Source organism: Linepithema humile, chromosome 2 (genome assembly GCF_040581485.1).
Source record: "Linepithema humile isolate Giens D197 chromosome 2, Lhum_UNIL_v1.0, whole genome shotgun sequence".
Classification (NCBI taxonomy): Eukaryota; Metazoa; Arthropoda; class Insecta; order Hymenoptera; family Formicidae; genus Linepithema; species Linepithema humile.
The window spans coordinates 23283020-23305750 of record NC_090129.1 but is presented as its reverse complement, the minus strand read 5'-3'; the positions used below and the strand labels follow the sequence as shown (position 1 = coordinate 23305750).

General features: G+C 36.5%; 1 protein-coding gene and 1 long non-coding RNA gene across 6 annotated transcripts in view; one reads left to right on the top strand and one right to left on the bottom strand.

Annotated features, from left to right (window-relative positions):
* The window catches only part of LOC105670496 (uncharacterized), a 170866-nt gene that overhangs the window by 115652 nt on the left and 32483 nt on the right, over positions 1-22731 (top strand). The window lies entirely within an intron of this gene.
* The window catches only part of LOC105668890 (protein kinase C-binding protein NELL1-like), a 69641-nt gene continuing 49542 nt past the window's right edge, over positions 2633-22731 (bottom strand). Inside the window, exons 7-14 of one of the 5 annotated variants that reach the window (XM_012361542.2) lie at positions 22255-22446; positions 21333-21452; positions 20644-20904; positions 19498-19878; positions 19108-19367; positions 18616-18858; positions 15379-15399; positions 2633-12882 (exon numbers count right to left, since the gene is read on the bottom strand). In XM_012361542.2, the coding sequence (XP_012216965.2) occupies positions 12094-12882; positions 15379-15399; positions 18616-18858; positions 19108-19367; positions 19498-19878; positions 20644-20904; positions 21333-21452; positions 22255-22446 (2267 nt within the window). In that variant the 3' untranslated portion in view covers positions 2633-12093. Of the gene's footprint in view, positions 12883-15349; positions 15400-18615; positions 18859-19107; positions 19368-19497; positions 19879-20643; positions 20905-21332; positions 21453-22254; positions 22447-22731 lie in introns of all 5 variants that reach the window. The other 4 variants (XM_012361546.2, XM_012361543.2, XM_012361544.2 and 1 more) reach the window with 4 other exon arrangements.

Here is a 22731-nt window from a genome sequence, read left to right as displayed (position 1 = left end):
ATGAGGTAACCTTCTCTCTATAGATCTTGGGTCGAAGTTAGAGAATTGTTAGAACCAGTAATGCAACTCGAACTGGTCAGCGCCGGAAACACCGTAGTGGAGGGGGCATGCACATAACCGAGAACGCTTGTATGTGGTTGCGTAGAACGCTTGGCGCAGTTTTTCAAAGATATTGATAGCAAGAAATAAAATCAATAACGATTTTAACAATAGTTTAATGAAATTTTAACAATTATGGTTATATAGAACGTATTGTTAACTTTAAAGTGGTTCAAGTGTGACAGTCTTGGTTAAAACTAATGCTTTTATAAGGGGATATGGGTTAAGAAATTCTCATTTGTACACACAAAACTTGTAGCTGAGATTGTCCGAAATACTACAGTCTGATATGTGTATTAAATTGTAAACTATGCATTGTTGTAAATGTAACAACAATGTGTCAATGTATTTATGAATTTATAACCTGTAAGGTTGAGTACTGAGTTCATACATTCCAGCATTAGAAAGATGTAAATACATAAATATTTGCTGATAATGTATTGGCATCGTATCCATATCTTTATAATAAAAGAGTAACAGTGTTAGAGATAAAAATATTTATATTATAAAATATTAATATATATTGATGGAATTTTAAGAATATATGAATTTTATTTATTAAAAAATTTAAAAACATGGTAGAAAAAAGACATTTAAGAATTTAAATTTATAAAATTGAAAGTGTTTAGAATTATAAAAAGAGGTGTAGGTACGTTGTTGTATACGAGATTGTATAAGAGATTGCATTTAAATTTGCTATAAAATTTAGATTATAAAAAGCATTATTATTCTACTGATTTTATTCAATATGGGTTAAGTTTCATCAAATCAATTTAATTTTATATTTCTTTTGGATTTTATACAAATATAGAAAAGATGTTAATTAAATACATTCTAATTTAAAGTTCTTTGTCATTTTGAGAGAGTAACTTTGTCAAGAAATTTTAGATATATGGTGTATTATGTAATATTCTGTTTTTTACTGGGTGATGTATTACGCAATATTCCGTTTTTATTGGGTGTAACTTTCCGTTTTTAAAAATGGATGAGATGAGTGACACATGATAAGATAAGATAAAATCAAACTATAAAGATGCAATAGAAGCAAAAATGCAAAAACAAACTGAAGTGTAACTAACTGAACACATTCTTAAATAAATTTTTAAATTAATCTTACTGAATAAGCTGAAAAATTGCAGTAAAATGTCAATATTAATTATTTTTAAATAAATAGTGTTTTATAATAATTAAATATAATTTATGCACAGATACATAATGATTGATTTTATATATAAATATGGAAGTTAATACCAGTAATTAAGTGTTAATGGCAAAATTAAAAGTGTAAGTATATATTAATTTCAGTCATATAAAATTGGTTCATTAGCATGCAGTTTATCTGTTTTTCTTCTATTTCTCTATTTTTTAATAATGTTTTATTTTTTGATTCTTTGTTTTTAGGTATTAGATAAGTCGATATAAATGACATTGAGCATTGTTTGGTTAATAGAATTTCAATTTATTAAGTTTGTTTCCCTAGCTTCAGTGTCTTGATTCTCATTTACAAAGATATTATATAGCCATAGCGGTAATAACTGATAATCGACAATAATAATTGTAATTGTAATAATCGGTAATCAGCAATAATATTAATAATAATAATAATAATAATAATAATAATAATAATAATAATAATAATAATAAAATAATGATAATGACAGTTAATAATAATACTCATCATAATAATACTAATAATAATAATAGCAATCAATGAAATTAATTAATATAGACAATCGCATCGTATGTTTAATCATCGTCCTCATCGTCTTCCGACGTACGGAAATTATCATTATCTTAGCTTTGTCCGCACTTTCGACAAAAGAAAGAAAGATGTCTTAAGTATTCACAGCTATAAGAGAAATGACTAAGTGATAAAATTATTTATCTATAAACCTGACTAGACAAGATGAACCTTCTTATATTCCTACACGATGCCACTCGTCGCACAGCAATTTGTAGTCTATCGGGTTAACATTTTACACGTACATAAAAACATCCGTCGCACAACAAGCGTGGAAGCGTAGAGAACGTCGCCGAGATCAACGGATTAAGTCGTATTCTCTGAAGCCGCTTAAGAAAATACCTCATATATATAAAAGAGAGCAAACTTTCGTTTACATATCTTCAGTAGTGACAACATAGTAATTTATTATGTCACATTGTCGTAAACGCATGTAGATGTACCTTTAATAACAAAATCAACTGTGACAAATTTATCTACATTATGCTGCCAAAAGTAATGTATTTAACGTTTGCATTTTATTATAATGCAACAGAGTAGAACAGTCGATAAAACGGTGACAATAGATAAAAGAAGACTAATTGAAGAATAATCTTTCAATTTAAAAATCGGAAAATAACAATTTTTACATTCTTTTAATACTGCGTTTATTTTATACTATTATATTATTTTAATACTGCATTATATTTTCTTAATATTGCATTTAAATGAATAATTTGTTTTCCATTGATCGGCGACGATCACGACACGGTCTTTTTTTATATAGGATTCCGAAATTTTGTAAATCAAAAATTTGTATTTTCTTTCTTTAATTTTCTCAGCATTAAATCCGCAATTTAAGGTTGTTTTTTTACAAAAACAATTACATTGTGGTCATTCCAAGTTGATGAAGAACATTTCGTTCGCGTGAAGAGATTCACGTGTGACATAAGCAGAGATGGGACAAGGGAGGAGGTTTGAGATCTTAACTGTTAAAACCTTGCTGGTGATATGATGTAATTGTTGACGAGATTAAGCTGACAAGTTTATACTGTTCGTAAACGTAAAAAATTTTTTGTCATAAATCGTGAAATGTTATCATAGTTGTATTATTTTTCAAATTTAATAATATATAAATAAAATTTTGTATAATTAAATAATTTTTAATTCTAAGTCTTCTTTAGTAGAGTAGAATGGATGATGATACTTTAGTTTCACATTATCTGGTTTATTTTTATTTTTCAAGAAATTTTTATACTGCTTTCCAGCGAAATGTAATGTTAAATTTACCGATGGTAGTATCTGTGAAAAGAGTCTGTCTACATCACATCACCAAGATGGGACACATCTATGCAAGGATAGCGCAAACACAGTTTTTCTTGGATATTTCCTCGTTTCGCTTTTATTTATACAATTATCTATGACAACCACGACCATAGATGATCGTCGCGACCGATGATCGTATGAAAATGGCAACGACACGTGTTTGATATACAGAATAGAGTAATACACTAGTAACATTAATAGCACTGCTAAATTTCATTTTGCATTTTGTCTCCTCGAAGAAAATTCCTCATATATCTTAATCTGTCAATGTACAACATATTTTGAGCAACCTCTAATGCAACAGAATTTACTGATCTTGAAATGAATGTTATAGCTATTGTAAACAAATTTCATATTGAACACTAAATAAGCAATTTTCTGATGTTATGTAATAAATTATATTGGTGACAATAACTTGACGTAAAAATTAAATAAATCGGTTTAAACTAATTAATAATTGATGACAATAATTTTATGTTCAAAGTTAATTATATTTTTGTCCTTTTAATGTGATTGACAAAATTTAAATGCCGTAGAACACGGTAATATTATTTTTTTTTGTTCAAACGATCTGCTTCTTGATTTTCCTCGAAGAGATGTAATGATCGTCTTGTACCCTGATCGATGTTCTAACATAATTTAACACGACAAGCGGCGACATTAGACCCGGCAGTGACAATAACCACTATTAAGTAATCTCGCTGTATAATAGGTTGTATAATAGGAGACACACAGTGATCTCCCGCTTTGTTAATGAGAGTAACTTCCGTCGGTTTTCTGAAAGTTAGACAGAATTAAGGTGAGAAAAGTGAACGAGGAATAGTAATTCCCGGTTGTCGATCTCGCATTTCACAACAAGCTCTTATCAGTAGTCGTTGTAGTAGTTATGCTTGGTAGGATCCTGATTAAGCATACTATTAATAGTGAAACTATTGATAGTAACAGTGCTTTTTAATATTAAGTAGAGCTATGAAATTCCAATCGCTTGCGATTATCAGTCTTGACCACCAAGACTATCATCGATTGTGTAGAGCTTATTTTAATCATAGTAACATTATTTGCACTGATATTAATGCTCGTATGAGGCACGCATAAAGCTTCCATTGGACATTAATGACCGAAGTTTATCACCGCAAGGTGAAATATGATCGGATCGGTTCTTTCCCTCGAAACGCATTTTATTTATTCACACACAAAGCTGATTATTAATCTTCTTGAGGAAATCTATCTTTGTGATACTTCCGTCTAACCCCAAAAATGGACTGATTGGTAAGACATTTTTTTCGTTTGAATTTTATTAATTAGGCTAGTCAAAACGTTGCATTATATTTTTGCTGTAGAAGATATTCGTGTAGTTTGAGAAATTTCTGGAGAGTAATGTTGTTGACTTCTTTAAGTGCGTTAAGTGCTGAAGTTTGTGAAGAGTATATCGAGTCCGTTCAAGGGGTTAAGCTTCGAGATATAGAATAATGGAGTAATGAACGTTATATACATAAGAGATTCACTACGCGAATTTGGCTTTGTAATTCGCCGCCCTGATTTGAGGTGTCGGTCTATCTATTGATCTACCTACCTGACTGATTTATTCGTCTAAAAATATCGCTTACTAAACGAATTTATAAATTCTTAATCCGAAGAGGCCGACATATTCTCAGGTGTGTCTTTCATTATAAGGTTAACATTTGGTACAATTTTATGATGAAAATTATTATTCGTTAGAACTAATTGACTTGAACATTTGATTGATGTTATTTGACTTTTGAATGTTTCATATCGATAAATTAATTGTTCTTTGGTATATGCGAATTGTTTTTCTCTATTTTCTTGATAAGAAGTCACATTCGTGCCAGTAGATAAGTCAAAATAATTATCGCCGTTTGCAACTGTTGATTTTGTAATTAATTTTTATAACATCCGCCTTTGATTAATGAATATTCCATACAAGGAACAAGTAAGATCTCGAGATCATACAAAAACTTTTTGCGTTAATGTACATTTTTTGTTGTGGCGGCGAGACTTTTGTCGATCTGTTGGTTCGTTCGAATAAAGCTATATTGTATCTAGTATACATTCTTCTTCTTTGACAAAATCGATTTTGGTGCTGATTATTTATTAAGTTCGTAAAGTATATGCAGCACTAGTCGAGATGAATCGATCTCATCTCATTAATCAATCTTCATTCACCGATAAACGCCTAGTCATTTTGAGAATCATTCGTCGACTTACACGTATATCGATAATACATTTTATATGTCTACTTATACTGTAATTGAATACTATTTTAAGGGCATAGGGTAAAAAGAATTAAATCCCCTTTTTAATGCAATTATAACTTACTTCGACGATGACGTTAAGATATATACGAAAATAAATTCGTAATATAAAAGTCGAAAGAAATTTTTTAAGATATTAAATTCTTGTTACAGAATGACGCATTTGATATGTTTAATAAATTACATCATTAATTTTTAATTAGATGTTAATGATATTAGAAAAACGTGAAACGTTGCTCAGTCAAATGAATCATAAAGTTACGACACAACAATAGTTACGATAGTATCAAATTATACAAATATTTAACTACTAGTAGCAATAATGTTCCGCAAAATTTTATATTTAAAATTAATTACAACTCACGAAATCTTATGAAATTGATTGGACTATCTAATAATAATTAAAACAAAATTTTTTGGCTAATTTTTATGATTAATATAATTCGTGAGAAGATTGACAAGGAAAATTAAAAAATGCATGGTATTCAGTTCTTATTTACCTGTGCCCTTCGTGATACTAAGCGTCGCTCGCGCTATTCAAACCTAAAAAAGATCGCGCCGAAATGAACGATTAGGGAAAATCAATCGAAACGCAGAGAGACTTTTAGACGATTTTCGAAGAAAATGCAGTCGGAACGAATGACCAATTAGAGAAACATTCTTGAACGTTGCCGGACGTAGTAGCATAACGCCCGGCAATGATTTTGTGCCTCTTCGATTGTCCCCCCTTTTTCCCATCGCTGTCCCGTACATAATTACCGTACACAATTTAGTTTTTATTTTGCTTATTTCATTCGTAAATAGTCAAGACCGTACGATTAATCATTATCGATTATCTTTTTGCGCGTGCGCGCACTCTTGCATCTGCATGCGTGTATGTGTTCAATTAATTAATTCATTCATTATAGCATATGTTCGCCGTTCCTAATATCATGCTATAACAGTACAGGATACTATATACAATCAAAGTAACAGCGTTATTTTTATTGTTATAGTTATTATTATTATTAATAATATTATTATTAATATTATTATATTATTATAATTATTATAATAATTATTATTCTTCTCATCTAATCTAATCTTTCTTTTTCAATAGATCGGCGCGTCCGCGTCGTCACGCTATGTTGCTCATGTACGAAGTGCTTAAGGCAGAATATAACCCGTTATATCCCATTGTAAGATTTGCCATTAGGATACGGAAGTTCGTGAGATTTCATAGTGGACCACTCCGAACGGTCCAGTAGTTTTGTCGATGACACACGTGCAATTATTTTCTCGCGTATCGCGTAATATAATAAGAATAAAAAAATTTAAGAAGAATTAATCGGGATCTTCTCTCCATTTTTCGTCTTGTCAGAACTATCTATTCACTTTAACGCATTTCGAATCATCTGACTAAGAAAGTTCAGTGTAAAATATCACAAAAAAGTGTTTGAAATGAATAAAATTATCCTGCTTTGACAAATCCATCAGTCTTCCATCGACTATTCCAATTCCGAAAGAATTTGAGTTTGGGATATAATGAGTCATTTTTGTTTAGTTTGTAACGTATCCATGTTATTTATGCTGTTCTGCGTTTGTATGTATGTCTTTCGTTTGTCGCTTGCCATCACTGCTTGTCACTCATATATTCTCTCGGCTCGAATTTTTCTCCGTTTCATCCGATTGTATCGTTATCGCACATTCTTCTTTTTTAAGAGATGCAAATAATTTTTTCTTGTTAAAAAAATTGTTGCAAATAATTGTAACGTAAGTAAAAATAATTATAAAATATAGCACTTACTTTTTTAAATTGATAACTTTATTTCTTGTATTTATTTTTAATTATCTGCAATCATTCTACATGTAATCTGTAAATAATCAATTGTTTAGTATATTAAATATCTATTTGATCTTTGTTTCCATCAATTTTTTGAAAAGCAAAGCTGAAATTATTACATTATTTAAAATTCATTAAAATTGTTAAATTGATAATTATGCGACATTCCGTATTCTGCGCTTTATGAAAAAAATGATAATAAGTAATATTCAAAATTGGCAATCAATTTTATTTTTCATACGTTTTAAACATACTGTAAATATCATTTTGTATTGTAGACCATATAGCTGTCCAAAATTTGAATAGTATACAGCATTTTGCTACTTTGTTTAAAAAGATTCCGTGAAGATTCTTAGATATATAAAAGTTATTTTATTATTTTATCGTGTTGTGCAAAACTGAAATTCGAGCTGAAGAAATAATGTCGACGTATTTTTCCGTCTTTTCCTTTTTTATTCGTTCCTCACACAATTACTCGGCTACGACAAGACGCGGTAACGTCACTCCAACTCAATTTGTCGATTACAAATTAAGCGGTGTCACTATTAAATTATTGCACATTGAATGAACAATTACTGCTGAGTTCTCGGATATTCTTTCGAGATTCCTTCTTTTTTTCTTTCATGAACGGAAATAGTAGCCTGGAGATTCATTACGTCTTACTTACGATTACTAACTAGCCCCATTCTCTCTATCGCTCCTTTTTCCATCATGTTTTCACGTATATATGTCATGTATATGTATGATAGTATGTATCCTTTGCGTGTTTTTTGTATGTATTTATACATAATCATATGAATGTATGCAGGGGTGCTCCGCTTCTCTATTATATTATTCCTTCAACGAATTTTCGCGACTAACATTTATTTTTATTGTTAAAATGTCAGATCAATCAATTTTAAATTACAATAGTATTGGTAAATATATATTTTATATTAAATATTAATTTAATAAAAATTTTAATAAAAAATTTAATTATCCAGCTATTTAAGATTAAAAACATACAGGTACTAAATTAGTGAAAGAAGTAAAAACATAAATGACATAAGTAGCAGAACACCTCGGATGCATATTCACATATACATATGTTTCGTTCATTAGTGCCTACTTATTGTTAGTCAAGGAGGAATGTAGTCGTAATGGTCGTGTCGGGTTGAGCGAGATAAAAAATCGAACGACAAACACTTGCCGTTCGATGTTCGACTGATAATTACATAAGAGGAAACTCTAATAATTGACACGGTGAAAAAATTTGCAATTTTCCCGTGCATCGCTCGGAGTTCAATGATTACGATTAGCTAGGCCTTTTTTTCATCGCGGTTACGGCTAAAACGTACTCCCTAAAGTTAGGTAGGCTAAATGTCCTCGCGTCTTCGATTATCTCACGATTATAATTAACATCGCTTAGGCTATTGCTCATATAGGCGAGGTGTAAACGTTTAACTTCTGATCTGGTTAATTATTTCGGTGCTACGCTCGAATCGTGATGACGTTAAATGTTCATTAAATAATATCGATGACGAAACGTCGCGTTTACGCGAGTTGATGCGAATTGCGGATGTTCGTGTAGGGCTTTGACGAATTTTGATTGATCTGAGATGTGCGAATGATGCGGCGATCAATGATATATCAATAATGACGAGCTGCTAAGACAAAGAAGAGAACGCATTTAGAGAATTGATAGTCTAATGATAGATTATTAACACATTATATTAAATAAATAGCAATAACAAATTAAATCTTTCGGAGAATATTCGTTATACATCTCGAACGTGCTACCTCGTGAATTCAACTCACGGTCGCGCGTTCCCGTTACGAAAATTATCTGCTTTACGTTTAACTAAGTGAGAACTAACTCTGTTGCAAATGCACACTTTGCGAACGGGCGAAATGCTGAAGAACGACAGTCTTTCTGGAACTTAGCACCGAGAGGGTTAATCATTCAGCATAGATAAAAGATCGAAACCTGGTCGGCTCCGCGCACTTCACAGCTCACAAAATGCATGTGGGAAAAAGTTTTACTTACAATTAGCCTTTCGCCGTTCGGAAGCGTCGGAGCGACGGACATGTTTGATTTTTACCGTGTATAAGAAAGAATAGGAAGGATCTATAGTCTTCCTTAGTACGGTGGCTTTTTAACTACAGTGTGCAATATATTTATAGAACACGTTCTCTTAATTATCATTAATTTGCATTTAGACAATGATTATACGTTGTTGTTGCACGATGAAATAAAAACGGAACCCTAGTTGTATTTAATAGTTCAATTGTACTGTGTAGATGGCTATATAATTATTGCCATGCATTGATTTAAATAAATTAAAAACGATACATCTCTCTTTTACTGTCACACTGCGAGTTATAAAGCCACTGCGTCCCTCGGTGGTGCATCTTGTCTGACACACCTCGTTCGAGCGCCGTGAATCGAGCATAGTCCATCTCCTACAGAATGACTAAGAATAACGCGGAAAATCGAATCGAGCCGAATCCTTAGATCCTTAAAGGACATAAGATCGAATTCTCCCTCCGGATTTAAGATCGCATCTATCCTATTGCCCTTAAACATGCTCTCACAAGCGTTAACTATTTTTTTTAATCGTCAGATACGCGCGCTACAATGATTGTATATGCTCTCCGGGGCCTCATATCACCTATATTGTCGCGAGATATGATCCTTCATAGTGGATATTTCTAGCGTAATAAAGTCACTCTCGCATTGTCATCGGCGTTGACGATTGACAGTCGAGGATGTGATACGATTAGAGATATCGATGTATTCGCGGGAATCACTCATATATAGTACACGGTAGAATATAATACATACGTTTTACTTCTTTATATTATGTATATATATATATATACATATATATACACATATATATATATATATATATACACATATATGTATAATACATGTATGTATATATACATCACTCTGTGTCTGCTCCCCTTATTGGGAAATCAATTCCTTACGACAAACATACATATCGTCCCTGCTTCGCCGTTTGTTACGTACATACATACAAGTGTTTAATATGGTTTAGCGGAACATCAACAATGTACTTTATAAGGCCCAAATATTGTGCGCTACTTGTTCAATCAAATACGCGAAAGAAGTTTTTTTATTTTCTTTTTTTTTTTTGCGAAAGCGATACTGCGCCCTCGGTTCGCTCGATCATGCTCGATCCACGGAGGGCGCGCGACGGCTTCGATCGACAATCAGTGCTGAAGACCAATCCATTAATTCGTGGATTTGAGATCTCTTCGAATTTGCAGAAATTTTACGGCTACATGGAGCAATCATTTCTGCAGTAATCTATTTGTTGCTGTGTAACGACTTCTCGATGGACCATAATCTTGCACAGTATTTATTCTGCTGTACGCTTCGTTACAATTTGGATAATTATGTGAAAATATATTGTATTATTTACATAGACTTTAAATATTGCATTATTTATAATGCGATATCTTTTTAACATGTAATACAAGTTAACCGTGAAAATGTGAATTGCAAAATCCATGATAACCTTTATGAGTACGGTAATAGATAAGTAAATTTCTGAAATTCTTTTCTTCATAGTTGCTTTAAGTAAGCGGTATTGCAATTATTTTGTCTGCGGAATAATATTTCCCAGGAAACTTTTCAATTGCAAATAACAATAAGTTATTCATAAAATTATTCGTTTTTTAAATGCATATTACATAATGACGTTCATGCTTTATGAAATTCGCAAGAAAAAAAAGAACCTTCAACTCTCTGATACATTATACTCATTCTAAATATTCATTACCTTATTAATTCTAATTTATTCATAATGTAACAACCATGTGTTATTTTAGTTGTATATGCAACGCATTCTGAGATATAGAGCGAACAAGTCTTTCAAGACGTATCTGATTTACGATACCTAAATGATACATGATAAGAGAATGACGGAGAGATTGTTATCGTCCATATCAGAGAGTTAACAATACGAATCTGTATAACGTATCTGTTCAAATTTCTGCATTTCGATTTCCAAGTTGGAATCCACCAGCCTAAAAAACCCGCTTTACAAAACGTTCGACGTTTATCAAGCCCGACTGTCGATAGATTGTCGAATAATGCATCGCTTTCAGCGAAAAATTTACAGATAGAGAATTAACTTTGGTATAGATTAATCTCTATATTTGTTATTACGGTAGAGTTGCATGTGGTGTTCAGTACTAAAAAATGTCGCGGGTAAATCCTTGATGTTGATACTAGAGAAGTTATTCTCGCACCGATTGTCTCTCGAAGGGCCACTAGCGCCGCGTCTCGACGCTCACCTTGCGAATGGTGATCAAGGCAAAGATCACCGCAACTCGAGCGAGCGATTCAAGCGGAAAAGCGAACGTTCCGGACGCGCACGCGCTCATTGCTAGCCGTAAGCTCGGCCCGCGACTGTTCTGGGCTTAGATCGTAACAGCGACTACGCAATCTCGCCCGCGATCGCAAACGACAGCTCGATCTTAGGCTTAGAACCTTAGAGCTTAGCGGATCAAAATCGGTGACGTAATCGTCGATCTAACTCCGTTGACGGGGTTGCGATGTTGCGCGAAGATGATCGGACGCGGATTCCGGAAACGAATCTCCCTCGCGACGGCGCGGCGGCGACGTCGACTCTCCGCGAGCGCCGATTGTCCTGTCGATGATCCCGTTCATCCTCTCTCTGCGAACTGTCGATCTCTCGATTTTCTTTCCTCCTGCGACGATGTAATAGACGGACGACACGCGTCGGGCGACTACGGGAGGACGGGGTTTCCCCGCTGGAATGCCTTGCCAAGAGTGTGTTGGTTTCGTCCTTTTCTATCTCCCTTTAGATCCAGGGCCCTCAAGTGGCGCTGTCGAGGATAATGGACCTCCTGCTGTCCTTGTGACGGCGACCGACCAGCTGGTGGATTTGCGCGGTGACGCTCGCGGACGATCGTCCGGGCTCCTCGACCGTTGAGGTGGCCAGGACCATCGCGAGAGTGGGCGATGACGACGACGACGACGACGACGAGAAAGAGGACGAGGCGATGGCGGCACCATCACGGCGACCGACGGTGCTCGTCGATTGGCTGTGTCGCGACGACGTCGAGCCGCCGTTGCTAGACGTCACGGACGGCGTCCTCGTCGTCGTCGCCGACGGCGCCGCGGATTGCTCCGACGCCGTCGACGACGTTGTCGAGCTTCCGACGAACTGTTGGTGTCTCGTGGTTGACGACGCTTGTTGCTGCTGCTGCTGTTGTTGCGACCTGATGGCATGGTAGGCGTTTCTCTGCTGAGCTCGCGACACGGACGAGGTGTACGAGTCTGCTGCGTGACCTTGCCTGAGATCATAGGAGCCGCTGTCGTCGCTGATGCTGGAGGATGACGAGTAGTGCGTGGGCGACGAGACGGGGGAAATGGTGCTCGCAACGAAGGTGGTGACGGCGGTGGTGATGGTGCGCGTAGTGCCGGGTGTGCCGGTGACCGTTGGTAGAGCTGCTTCCTGTGCACCGTTGACCAGCGATTGGACCGCAAGGTCCGGTGGATGGCGTACGAGAGGCTCAGGAACAGCGACTGGAGGACGTTGCTGCTTGTCGTCGCCCAGATCGCCAGCGCAGCCGTAATCGTAGCTGCAGCAAAGCTGCCCGTCCTACGGAGAGGTTCGTGGAAGACTTCGGTTAACCACGGCGGAGGGAATTTGAGTGCTTGTTGGTTTATAGTCGTTGGACTCCGGTTTGGAAAGTCTTGGCTGGCGTATGATGTATGAGAGAGCGCGATAGCATGGTAACATCCGGCTATACGACACGTTCGAGATGAAAATGGCAAAAATATATGGAGAACTGAATGAGTGCGAAATTGTTCCGACGATGATCGATAGTGTTTTCAATAAAAGAATGTGATATTTTTTCATCGCAATTCAGAGTTTGTCCTTTGCGATAGTGAAATAGCAATGAATGTAATTCTGATTTGATTCATTTGTTAATCCCGTTTCTTTTTCATTTTATTTGTCAAACAATTTTTTCAATCGTAAATTTCACTGCAATATAATTGATTAAGCAAATTCTTACAAATTTGTATTAAGCAACCGACTTATTAGAGCGTTATAGTGGCATCATGTTTTCGGTAACATAATTTGTTTTATATTTAACAGCGTATTTTTTTAAGAAATTTGTCACAACATCCTAAAGAAGAATTGTTTAAGTAAAAATGCAACAATAGTGTAATATTGTCTGTTTTCTGATATTTTTCTGTAAAGATATGAAAAAGAATCACGGTTGATAACAAATGGATTAACGATCGTTCTCATGATCAATTGTCCGGCATGCCAAGACTTTCCGACCTGTAGCGTAGAGGCAGGTACTTGTCCACATAGTATGTAATTCATTGTTTCGTTGAACAATACCGCATCAGTTCCGCCGTGGCGAGATAATAAACCAACGTGCAAGAATCCAACCCCCGTTTTACTTCCCTTGAAACGTTCCCTTGCGACGTTCTTCACACCCGCACTGACGGCGACCTTTTCTCTCGGTCAAGAAGACGACTTGTAAGTGGTTACGATCACAATTACAGTAACTGTAAGGATACTCATGCTGACATTCGAAAGGGGGCAAAACAATGAATTTCCATAATATGTCTTTGATACCTGGCGACAAATTTCTAAATTTCTACTACTTTCTGCTACGATCCTGGCAGGATATCTTTCTGGGCAACAGATTTAATTTGAAAACCAATCGATTCTAAAGTTAATTTCTTTCTGCGCCATTTCCATCTATGTTGTTCTTAGCATCTTATCTTTCGCATTCTGCACTGTTGTGCGAATCATTTTGATCTTACCAGAATCGGCGCTTGATAAATCGATACATAGAAAGAAAGAGACCTCTTGGTGCTTCTACCGAATCTCGAATGCAGATCAGAGGAGGGTGCAGTGGAGGCTCTGGTGCGAGACAACGATTCGATTAAAAAAAAAAAAAAAAAAAAAAAAAGAAGAGAAAAAAAAAGAAGAGTGACACAAACAGATACAGTCGCGAATCCAAGACGCAGTCCAGTATGTGTGTTGTGTGCACGTATGTGTATGCATGTGTGTATGTATGTATGTATGTCTGCCACCTCGTGCGCCATGCTCCTCGATCGACACGAGAAAGACCCACCGACCGATTAGATCGTCTTCTCTTTTATCTTTTTGCATGAACGATCGTGCGTCTCAGAATTTGCGTCAAGTGAAAAATAAAAGGAGTGGTGCGCGGAACGTGAAAGGAAAAGTGAGGGGTGTAAAGGTGCGCTGACGCATGCAGACTTCGTAAACGTGCAGTCACACGGACGAGACAAGATCATAATGCTATTCTCATTCGATTCGTCGACGCCTCTGAATGTGAATGCAAATTAGTCCCCGTGACACACGGATTTTTTAAATATTTTTAATATTTATTTATTTTACATAAGAAAGCAACAAATGCAGGCGTATCATTAACCCATTATCGACATTAAAAATAAAAAGTTATCTAAGTTTGTCAACTATTGATAATATCAGAGGTACAAAATGCGTTATGAGCAATAGTAGCTGTTCCAATGTTGCATAATCAGTAACTTTTGCTTAGTGAACATTGCGAAATTTTAGCGGGCTTGAAACTTTTTTCATCTCAGATCAAAAGATCGTCGACGTCACGTCGAGAACGTTTTTCTTTAAATGTGACGTGATACACATGCTCCGTGCTCGCGGTATATTTATATACTCATTGTCGAGAAGTGATAAAGCCTTTTGGTGATCAGCGTGCGGCGATTAACATAGTTGAATGAGTTCTACTATTGTAAATAGGACGTAACAGAGAGAATAAACGGGCCAGTAATAAAAAGAAACTATCGAGCGATGGTGCGAAATATGTAGGCTCCGAAGAGGTGAACGACAGACAAAGAGAGAAAAGATTAAAGTCATATAGCTGAAAACAAAAAAAAAACCAGGCCAGAATCGTCTAAACAAGCGGGAGAGGGGAGGGTAGAGAAGTGGGCTAAGAAAGCACTCTCGAGCATTCCGTTAATCGTAGTACATTAATCAGCAATAAAGACAGAAGAGAAGAGGCAGGTAGTAGAGATTATAGGTGAGGTAGAAGTGACGTGATTACCGATGCACACAACACGCGCTATTGCTCACCAATTGGGCGCAGTACGGCACCTGCAAGGATACCCATTGTTAGGCTACATGAGGTTAGTCATCACGGGCAAAAGTGGCGGGGTTAATTTACAACAGCATGGTCACAGGCAGACAATGTTTCCCCGGCGCAAGTCCCCCTAACATTCCCCCCCTTGCTATTTTTTCTCCCACGTGACCAGGACCTCTCTATGCCACGCCGACGCTCGTCCGCGATCGTCACAGCTCAAAAGATCGAACCGATTATTTCAGTAGAATCAGCCAAATTCCACTCCAGTGGTCTTCGGCTAATTATTGTCGATATTAGTCACTGATGAAATTATGCTTTCGCTCTTAATTTGAAAGAATTGATATCAGGCAATCGCGGATCAGATAGGCAGGGTCGAGGTCGTGGTGCACGCTCGGTCGCTATGATCCATATTCAATTAATCATCGTCGGATGGTAAACACTAATAAAATGATCCATGCAGGGCCGACCCGAAGCACGCGCGATCCTGAGATCTCAGCTTGATCTCGATTTACTATTTATTTGTACTGGATGTTTCGATTTTACCGTATCACTTTTCGCAGTTTGAGAAGGTGTAACTAAGATTTCAATACAGATTTCAATACGGTTGTCAATATTCCGGGAAGTAGGTATGAAAAATAAAAAAATTCGATAAATTTGGCTTTGTAAATAATAAAATTAAAATTTCTTTAATTAATTTATACAGAGTTTAGTTAAAAATAAAAATTTAACGTTGAAAACTAATCGAGATTAATAATTTAATAAACGTCAATTTTTATTTTTAATTTACATTGAGGAAAGATCTGTTTTGAACTTTTAGGATTTCAAAAATAATGCGGAAATATGGAACATCCTGTACAGTTTTTATCGTCACCCTAATTACGAAATGTAAAAGTTCAGTGTTTTATAGAAGATACAAAAATATTTTTTTGGGATCAGTGTATATCTATATATAAATAAGTGTGTAAACTTTCTAAGTTTTGCAGACAATCTAAGTTCTAAATTGTTGATTAAACTATTGATATAATCATTTGTCACAAACTAATCTAGCTATTATGAACTTGAAGATTAAATTAACTAGAAATATTTGTGAAATACAATTTATACTTAGGGTGACAATAGAATAACAATGACGAGAAAAAAGCACTCGATGAAAAAGCGAAACAACGAGCTTTCTCGAGATTCAGAGTTTTTTTCGAGACTCGGTTATGTGTACCGAATGTTTTCATGTCCGTGGCAGTGTTCGATCGCATTCTATGCTTATAATTTTTAGGCGTGAAGAGTAATACTTCCGCACAAAAGGAAACTATCAAAAATTGTTTTTTTATATAAATCATACGATATAGATCTTATTTCTTAATTCTTTATAATCTTCTAAATATTATGTATTATATTCGACGACAACGAATTGCCTCAACTAATTGCGGCATTTGTTTGGTACAAAAAAATTATCTTCTCCACATTACAACTTTATTTAAATAATGACAACTAAATTTTTTTATATAAAAAAAGCGTTATATAAAGTCTTCAAAATTTGGAATTTATAAAAGGATTATATGGATTCTTTACTAATCTTTATAATCTAAACTACAAAATAGAATAGATTTCAAACAACGACAGATCGTGTGTTAAAATTACAAAAAAACGGATTTAGGGCTCTAGGAGGAGACACTCATTTCATAATTTAAGATACGACGAACTCTACCACGTGCAAGGCAGGCAACGAAAAATAAACATCTAGTTTAGGCTAGCTTGGGACGCCCCTGGATGTGTTTTACTAATATCAATGAATGAAATATGTTTTAAATACATAATTTACAGTGATAAATACAGCTGATAATCGCATAATGACAAGGCTAGCGCGACGCAATAGTGCATGCTGGGAGAAGATGCTCGGTAATAATTATTATAATACAGATAATATTAATCACATTGATCGATTTTAATTAAGTACTAACAAGCTACTTGACAGCGTCTCACTTTATATGTACTTAGCATCGAGATATTTTACTTGAATTTGATTACTTTAATTGTAGACAAATGTGAAATTAAATTCTGACATATATCTTTCGTATTAAACGCGATTATTCTTCTCTCAGCATTGTATTAATTAAAAATTTCAGCATTTAGCTTTGCAGAAACGATTCGCGTTAATACACACCGCAGGAACAAACGGCATACTGCACGAAAAGAAAAACAGTCAGTACCTTGTACTATTCGAGGATTGTCTACTGACGACAAATAAAACAGAAAGATAAACAGAGAATAAGAGAATCGAGAAAATAAAATGATACGAATGCTTGTGTGTGCGATTTTATGCATATATGGCAGTTAATTCAACCGGATATATCAAGAAGAAAACGGAGACTACCGTAAAATGTGGGAGCGAATATTTCACGATTTAACATCAATTAAAATAAAATCGGCCTCTCATGATTTAAATATTTCTACAAAAGTTTTATTTGCTTTAAGAAAAACTAGTATGAGAAACTAGTACACAATTATTACTAATCATTTTATTTAAGTACATTAATACGCAAATTTATTATGTACAAAAATGATGATGATGATGATAATGAAATGAATGTTAATTATCCTTGTCTAAGTCTAATGTCAAACGAATGGATCGATATAATTGATTGACACGTTCGTGTCAACGTTCCGCCATGTACATATATTTTATACATGTTCACGATGAACGCCTCACACAGCAACTGGTCGTACGTCGGCATAGTACAGCGAGCGCAATTGAATAGGCACATGACATTCACGGCTAAATTGAGGCAATATTTCGTTTCATTTACTGACCTTGAGCTCTTGAATTCGCGAGAAAAGTGAGCGCAATGGCGATACAGATCTTGTTGAGATGATCTTCGATTCGGATTTGTCGTTTGAGTTTCGTCGCATTATTATTGAATAGTGCATAATTTTTCTGCGAAATCACAATTTTAAGAAGCACGCAAAAAGATGTAACGTTATTCTATGCTTTTTGTAATACATTTTCCGTATTACAAAAGTTAAATAGAAAATTGCAGACGTGTATTAATTTGTGAATGATAATTTGGCTAATTTTTGTGCTGATCATCCTTACTTCTTCTGTACCCATGGCGCCGTCCTTTTCCGACGAACCCCCCCTTATCCTATTCTGTATCCTTCGGATCTCGCACGGGTCAAGGACCGGCGATTGCGGGTCCTGCGATGTGACGGATGACAGGGCCGATCCTCCTCCTTACCTTGCACTCGCACGTGGTGCACTTGTCGTAGGGGTCCTGCCAGGAGCTGCCGCTGTCGTGGACGATGCCGGCGTAGCTGCACGGCCGGGGACGACTAGGAACCGTGAACGAGGTGCCGTTCGCCGGCACCTCTCGAGCGCAGGGATCGTCCTCGCAGCGCGGGCAACAATCGCCCTCTTCGGTCACGGGATTCGAGCAGGTCACCGGTGGACACTCCATCTGCCAGCAGTCTATTTCGCCGTACTGCAACAGATTGTGCGAACTTGAAGGACGAGAGTGGCGCGTTTTAAAGTCTCCGATTCGTAGAAGATTAATTAGTTTGATCTCTTTGTCGGCGAATTATATTTTCCCGATAGAGTTGTGATATTGTTGTTTTTTTAATAATCCAAGCTTTTGCAATGTGTCCAACTTCTTCTAGTTCGTTTATTCTATTACAATTCTATCGAGTTTGAGAGTGTATATAGCTACACAGCTGAGAGACAGATTTTTTACCAGGCACTCGCAAGTCTGACACTGGTATATCCAACGATCTCCACTTCTGAAAACTAGATGATGAAGCTCCTGATGTCTGCAGGACGCCGCAGGGTCGCACTGCGGACAACACTTGTCCCTTTGGCTTCCCGGCGCGCTGCAGTCGCACACGGGGTCCTTGCAAGTGATCACGCCGTCTTGGCAGGTACATCTCCTGCAAGGATTACCGGCTGGCGCCAAAGTTTCGCCATTGTTGACTTCGCGGCCCTCGAACCAGCAGCCTGTAAATACAAAAATAACGTAGCAATAGTTTGTACAGTTAGTTTTGGAATTTTTTAATTTAGAATTTCTAAATTTTGAAAAATTTCAACTTTGAAGAGTATCTCATTTAGACGAGACGGATGAACTCACTGAGTCTGCATTCTTCCCCGGACTCTTCTAGGTCCTTCGCCGGCGGGCACACGCACTCGTAGCCGCCCTCGGTGTTGACGCATTTCGCGGTAGGGTGACACGTGTGCCGCCTTTCGATCGTCAGGTCGTTGCACTCGTCGATGTCGAGGCACTGCGTGCCCTGAGTGCTGTCATGCAGGGCGCTCCTGTAGCCGGGCTTGCACCGGCAATAATACCAGCCGGGCATGTTGAAACACGTCGACGACTGGTGACACCGGTGCAGGTCGCTGGCGCACTCGTCTAGGTCGAGCTCGCAGCTATTGCCGATGTAACCGCGTCGACAGGAACACCTTCCGGGCGCCACGCACTCGCCGCCATTCTGGCAAGTCTGATTGCACACAGCTGCGCGAGAAAGCCTCGACTTTATTTCACATCTCGAATCCTTCATTTTGAGGCATAGAAATGTTCTATTCCTATTCCGTTTTGAAAATTGAAGCTAAGTTAAAAGTTAACCCTTGAATACTCGACGCGTATTTAGTTTATTGATGATTTATAGACACTTCGCAGTGTATAATTAATTTATTCGTTGAAAACAAAAGAGTCAAAGTGATGAAGAGCGATGGAAATATTTTTCTGCTTTTCCACTTCTCGCCATCTTCCCGAACAGTATATTAGAGAAAAATAAATGTTTTTCACTTCAATAAATCTTCTTTTATCGCTTTCATCGATGCGATAAAAGTGTCGCAATTGTTACGATCGTTTGTATACACGTCACCCGAGAAACAAACATTCCGATGAAGACGCTTACGCGAATCATTTTCTATTTCCAACTTTATTAGATTCTTTAATAGAGTATACCAGGGTGTGAGAAGTATGTGTTTGTTCAATAATTATTTCACAAATTGCTCGAAAAGAAAAATATGTTTGTAAAAGCACAAACATTTCTATTTATCAATATTATACAAATAATAATTATTGTTTTTTTCCATTTGTTCTTTTATTTATCTGTTTTTATTAATCTAAAGTTGATTGAAGTAATATTCAATTAGAAAAATGTCGATGAGGAAAATAATAATCAATAAAAAATGTATTAATTTACTGCGCTGAATATCGATTGGGAAATTAAAAATTAATTGCATTATCGAGATGTAAAAAGCGATACTGTACGTTTGCATGTGTAACCATCGCCGGTATAGCCGTCCTTGCAGATGCAGTAGTAGCTGCCGGCAGTGTTCACGCATGTGGCATGCTTGTCGCACTGGTGATGACCAGTCGCGCATTCGTCCAGCTCGGCACAGTTGAACTTGTCGACTCTATGGTAACCCGGAAGACACTCGCACGTATAAGAGCCGATCACGTTGACGCACCTCGTGTTCGCGTTGCAATGATGACCGTCCGATCCACCTTGCTGCTTGCACTCGTCGACATCTAAATGACGAGACGAAAAAAAAAGCGTCACTGATCGTGCAATCAATAAAATAAGTACAAATTTTTTTGCGATTAATTTATCGGAAAAAAAGAAATTTACTATCAAATATAAGCGATAAAGATAATAATTTATTATCAATTTTTCTTCATCTATTAACATACTTAGGATAATAGTGATATTTGTATATATATACAATTAATAAAATAAAATTTATTAACGTCAACGAATAATATTCTTAAATATTTGTTTTTTAATGTTTTCAATTTTTATTTAAATACTTGTTTTTAACTGAAACAAAATAGAAAACATAGATTATGTGGAAGTTTTACTGATAAGAGTTAAACTTTGAATTTGCATGCTTATCGAGGATGAATCCGATGTAGACGGGATTTCAATTGCATGAGTAAGTTAGGTAAGCGTTAGGTACCGTGACAGTTAAGACCATCCCCTTGGAAACCGTTCTCGCAATGGCAGGCGTAGGTCGTCTGGAGGTTCAGACAGGACGCGTTAGCGTGACACTTGTGGCCCTTCGCGCAGTAGTCCACCCCTGGTTAAATTGGGTTAGCCAAGCAAATACAGAAGATGGTTAGAAGATTTAATTAGTAACCTAGCGAGTTCAGCGAGAATGCTGTCCCTCGATTTGACATCGGTAAAACCCTCCCATGCGTAATGGAAACCATAATTTATTAGTAATGGAGAGTAGCGACTTTATGGATTAATAAAATTATTTCATTCTACTCACGTAGAACTAATAAAATAAATACCACAGTCTATATATTTTTAATAATTTAACGAAGCACGTTAGTGCTCGCCATGATAATTATGTAACTTAATTATCATGTCGTTGTCCCTGGTTTTTATCTTACGTAATCTTTATAACTATTTATTTGTCCCTTTCGATATAATCGTGGGTTCGTGTGAATGCATATGCATTGACTCAAGGTTAGCAGAAATGAAGGAGGCTTGAAAATTGCCGGCAAAGAAATTCCATGCATGAGAGGGTTAATTAAAGTTAATGATGCGCGAGCTATGCGAACTACGCTCCGTTTTGCTGCCCCGGTCGCAAAGCTCTGTTACTTTTTCATGCTTGTCATTCTTTCAGGCTCGTTATTATAACATGCCGCATTGAAAACCTCTATTCACTGTACTTCATTAACGATAAAAAAATTTCATAATGTATGTAATTTAAAATAAAACGTTGTGGCTTGAATAGGAATAGAGTTAGTTAATCGCGTAAAATTTTTTGCCCTGGTATGAAATATCACATTTATTTATTATTTAGTTTCGCAAATGTGAATTTGAAAATATTAAAAATTACTTTTGCACCGTTTTTCCGAGCGAGAACCTACCTGGGCAAAATTTGCAGCACTCCTCTGCCACGCTGATTTGCTCGCTGGGTGGACACGGCAGTGGTGGGCATTTTGTATTGGTGTCGAATCTCTGGCAGGTGAAGCTACCGTCGGAGCAGCTGCATTCGACGCACTGTTTCGGCGATACCTTCTCGCCGTGATCGTAAATTACGCCGCGCAAGTAACATTGTCCTAAAGAGGCGAACGTGAACGACGAAATAAATAATGTGTGAGCCACGAGACGGAAGCGGTCAACGGAACAGAAAACACGCTACTAAACAGCCAGTCGCGTGCGTGAAAGCGAAAGGATGGATTCGCAGAAAGGCGATGTTGTATTAAAACGCTCGATAGAATTATTCTTTCAGCATAGAACTACGCGATATTCCAAAGCCGAGAAAAATGTGAGATATGAATGATTTATCGCCGATGATTCCGAGCAAAGATAACAAAGAGAGAATCTTGAGAATGTTACTATAT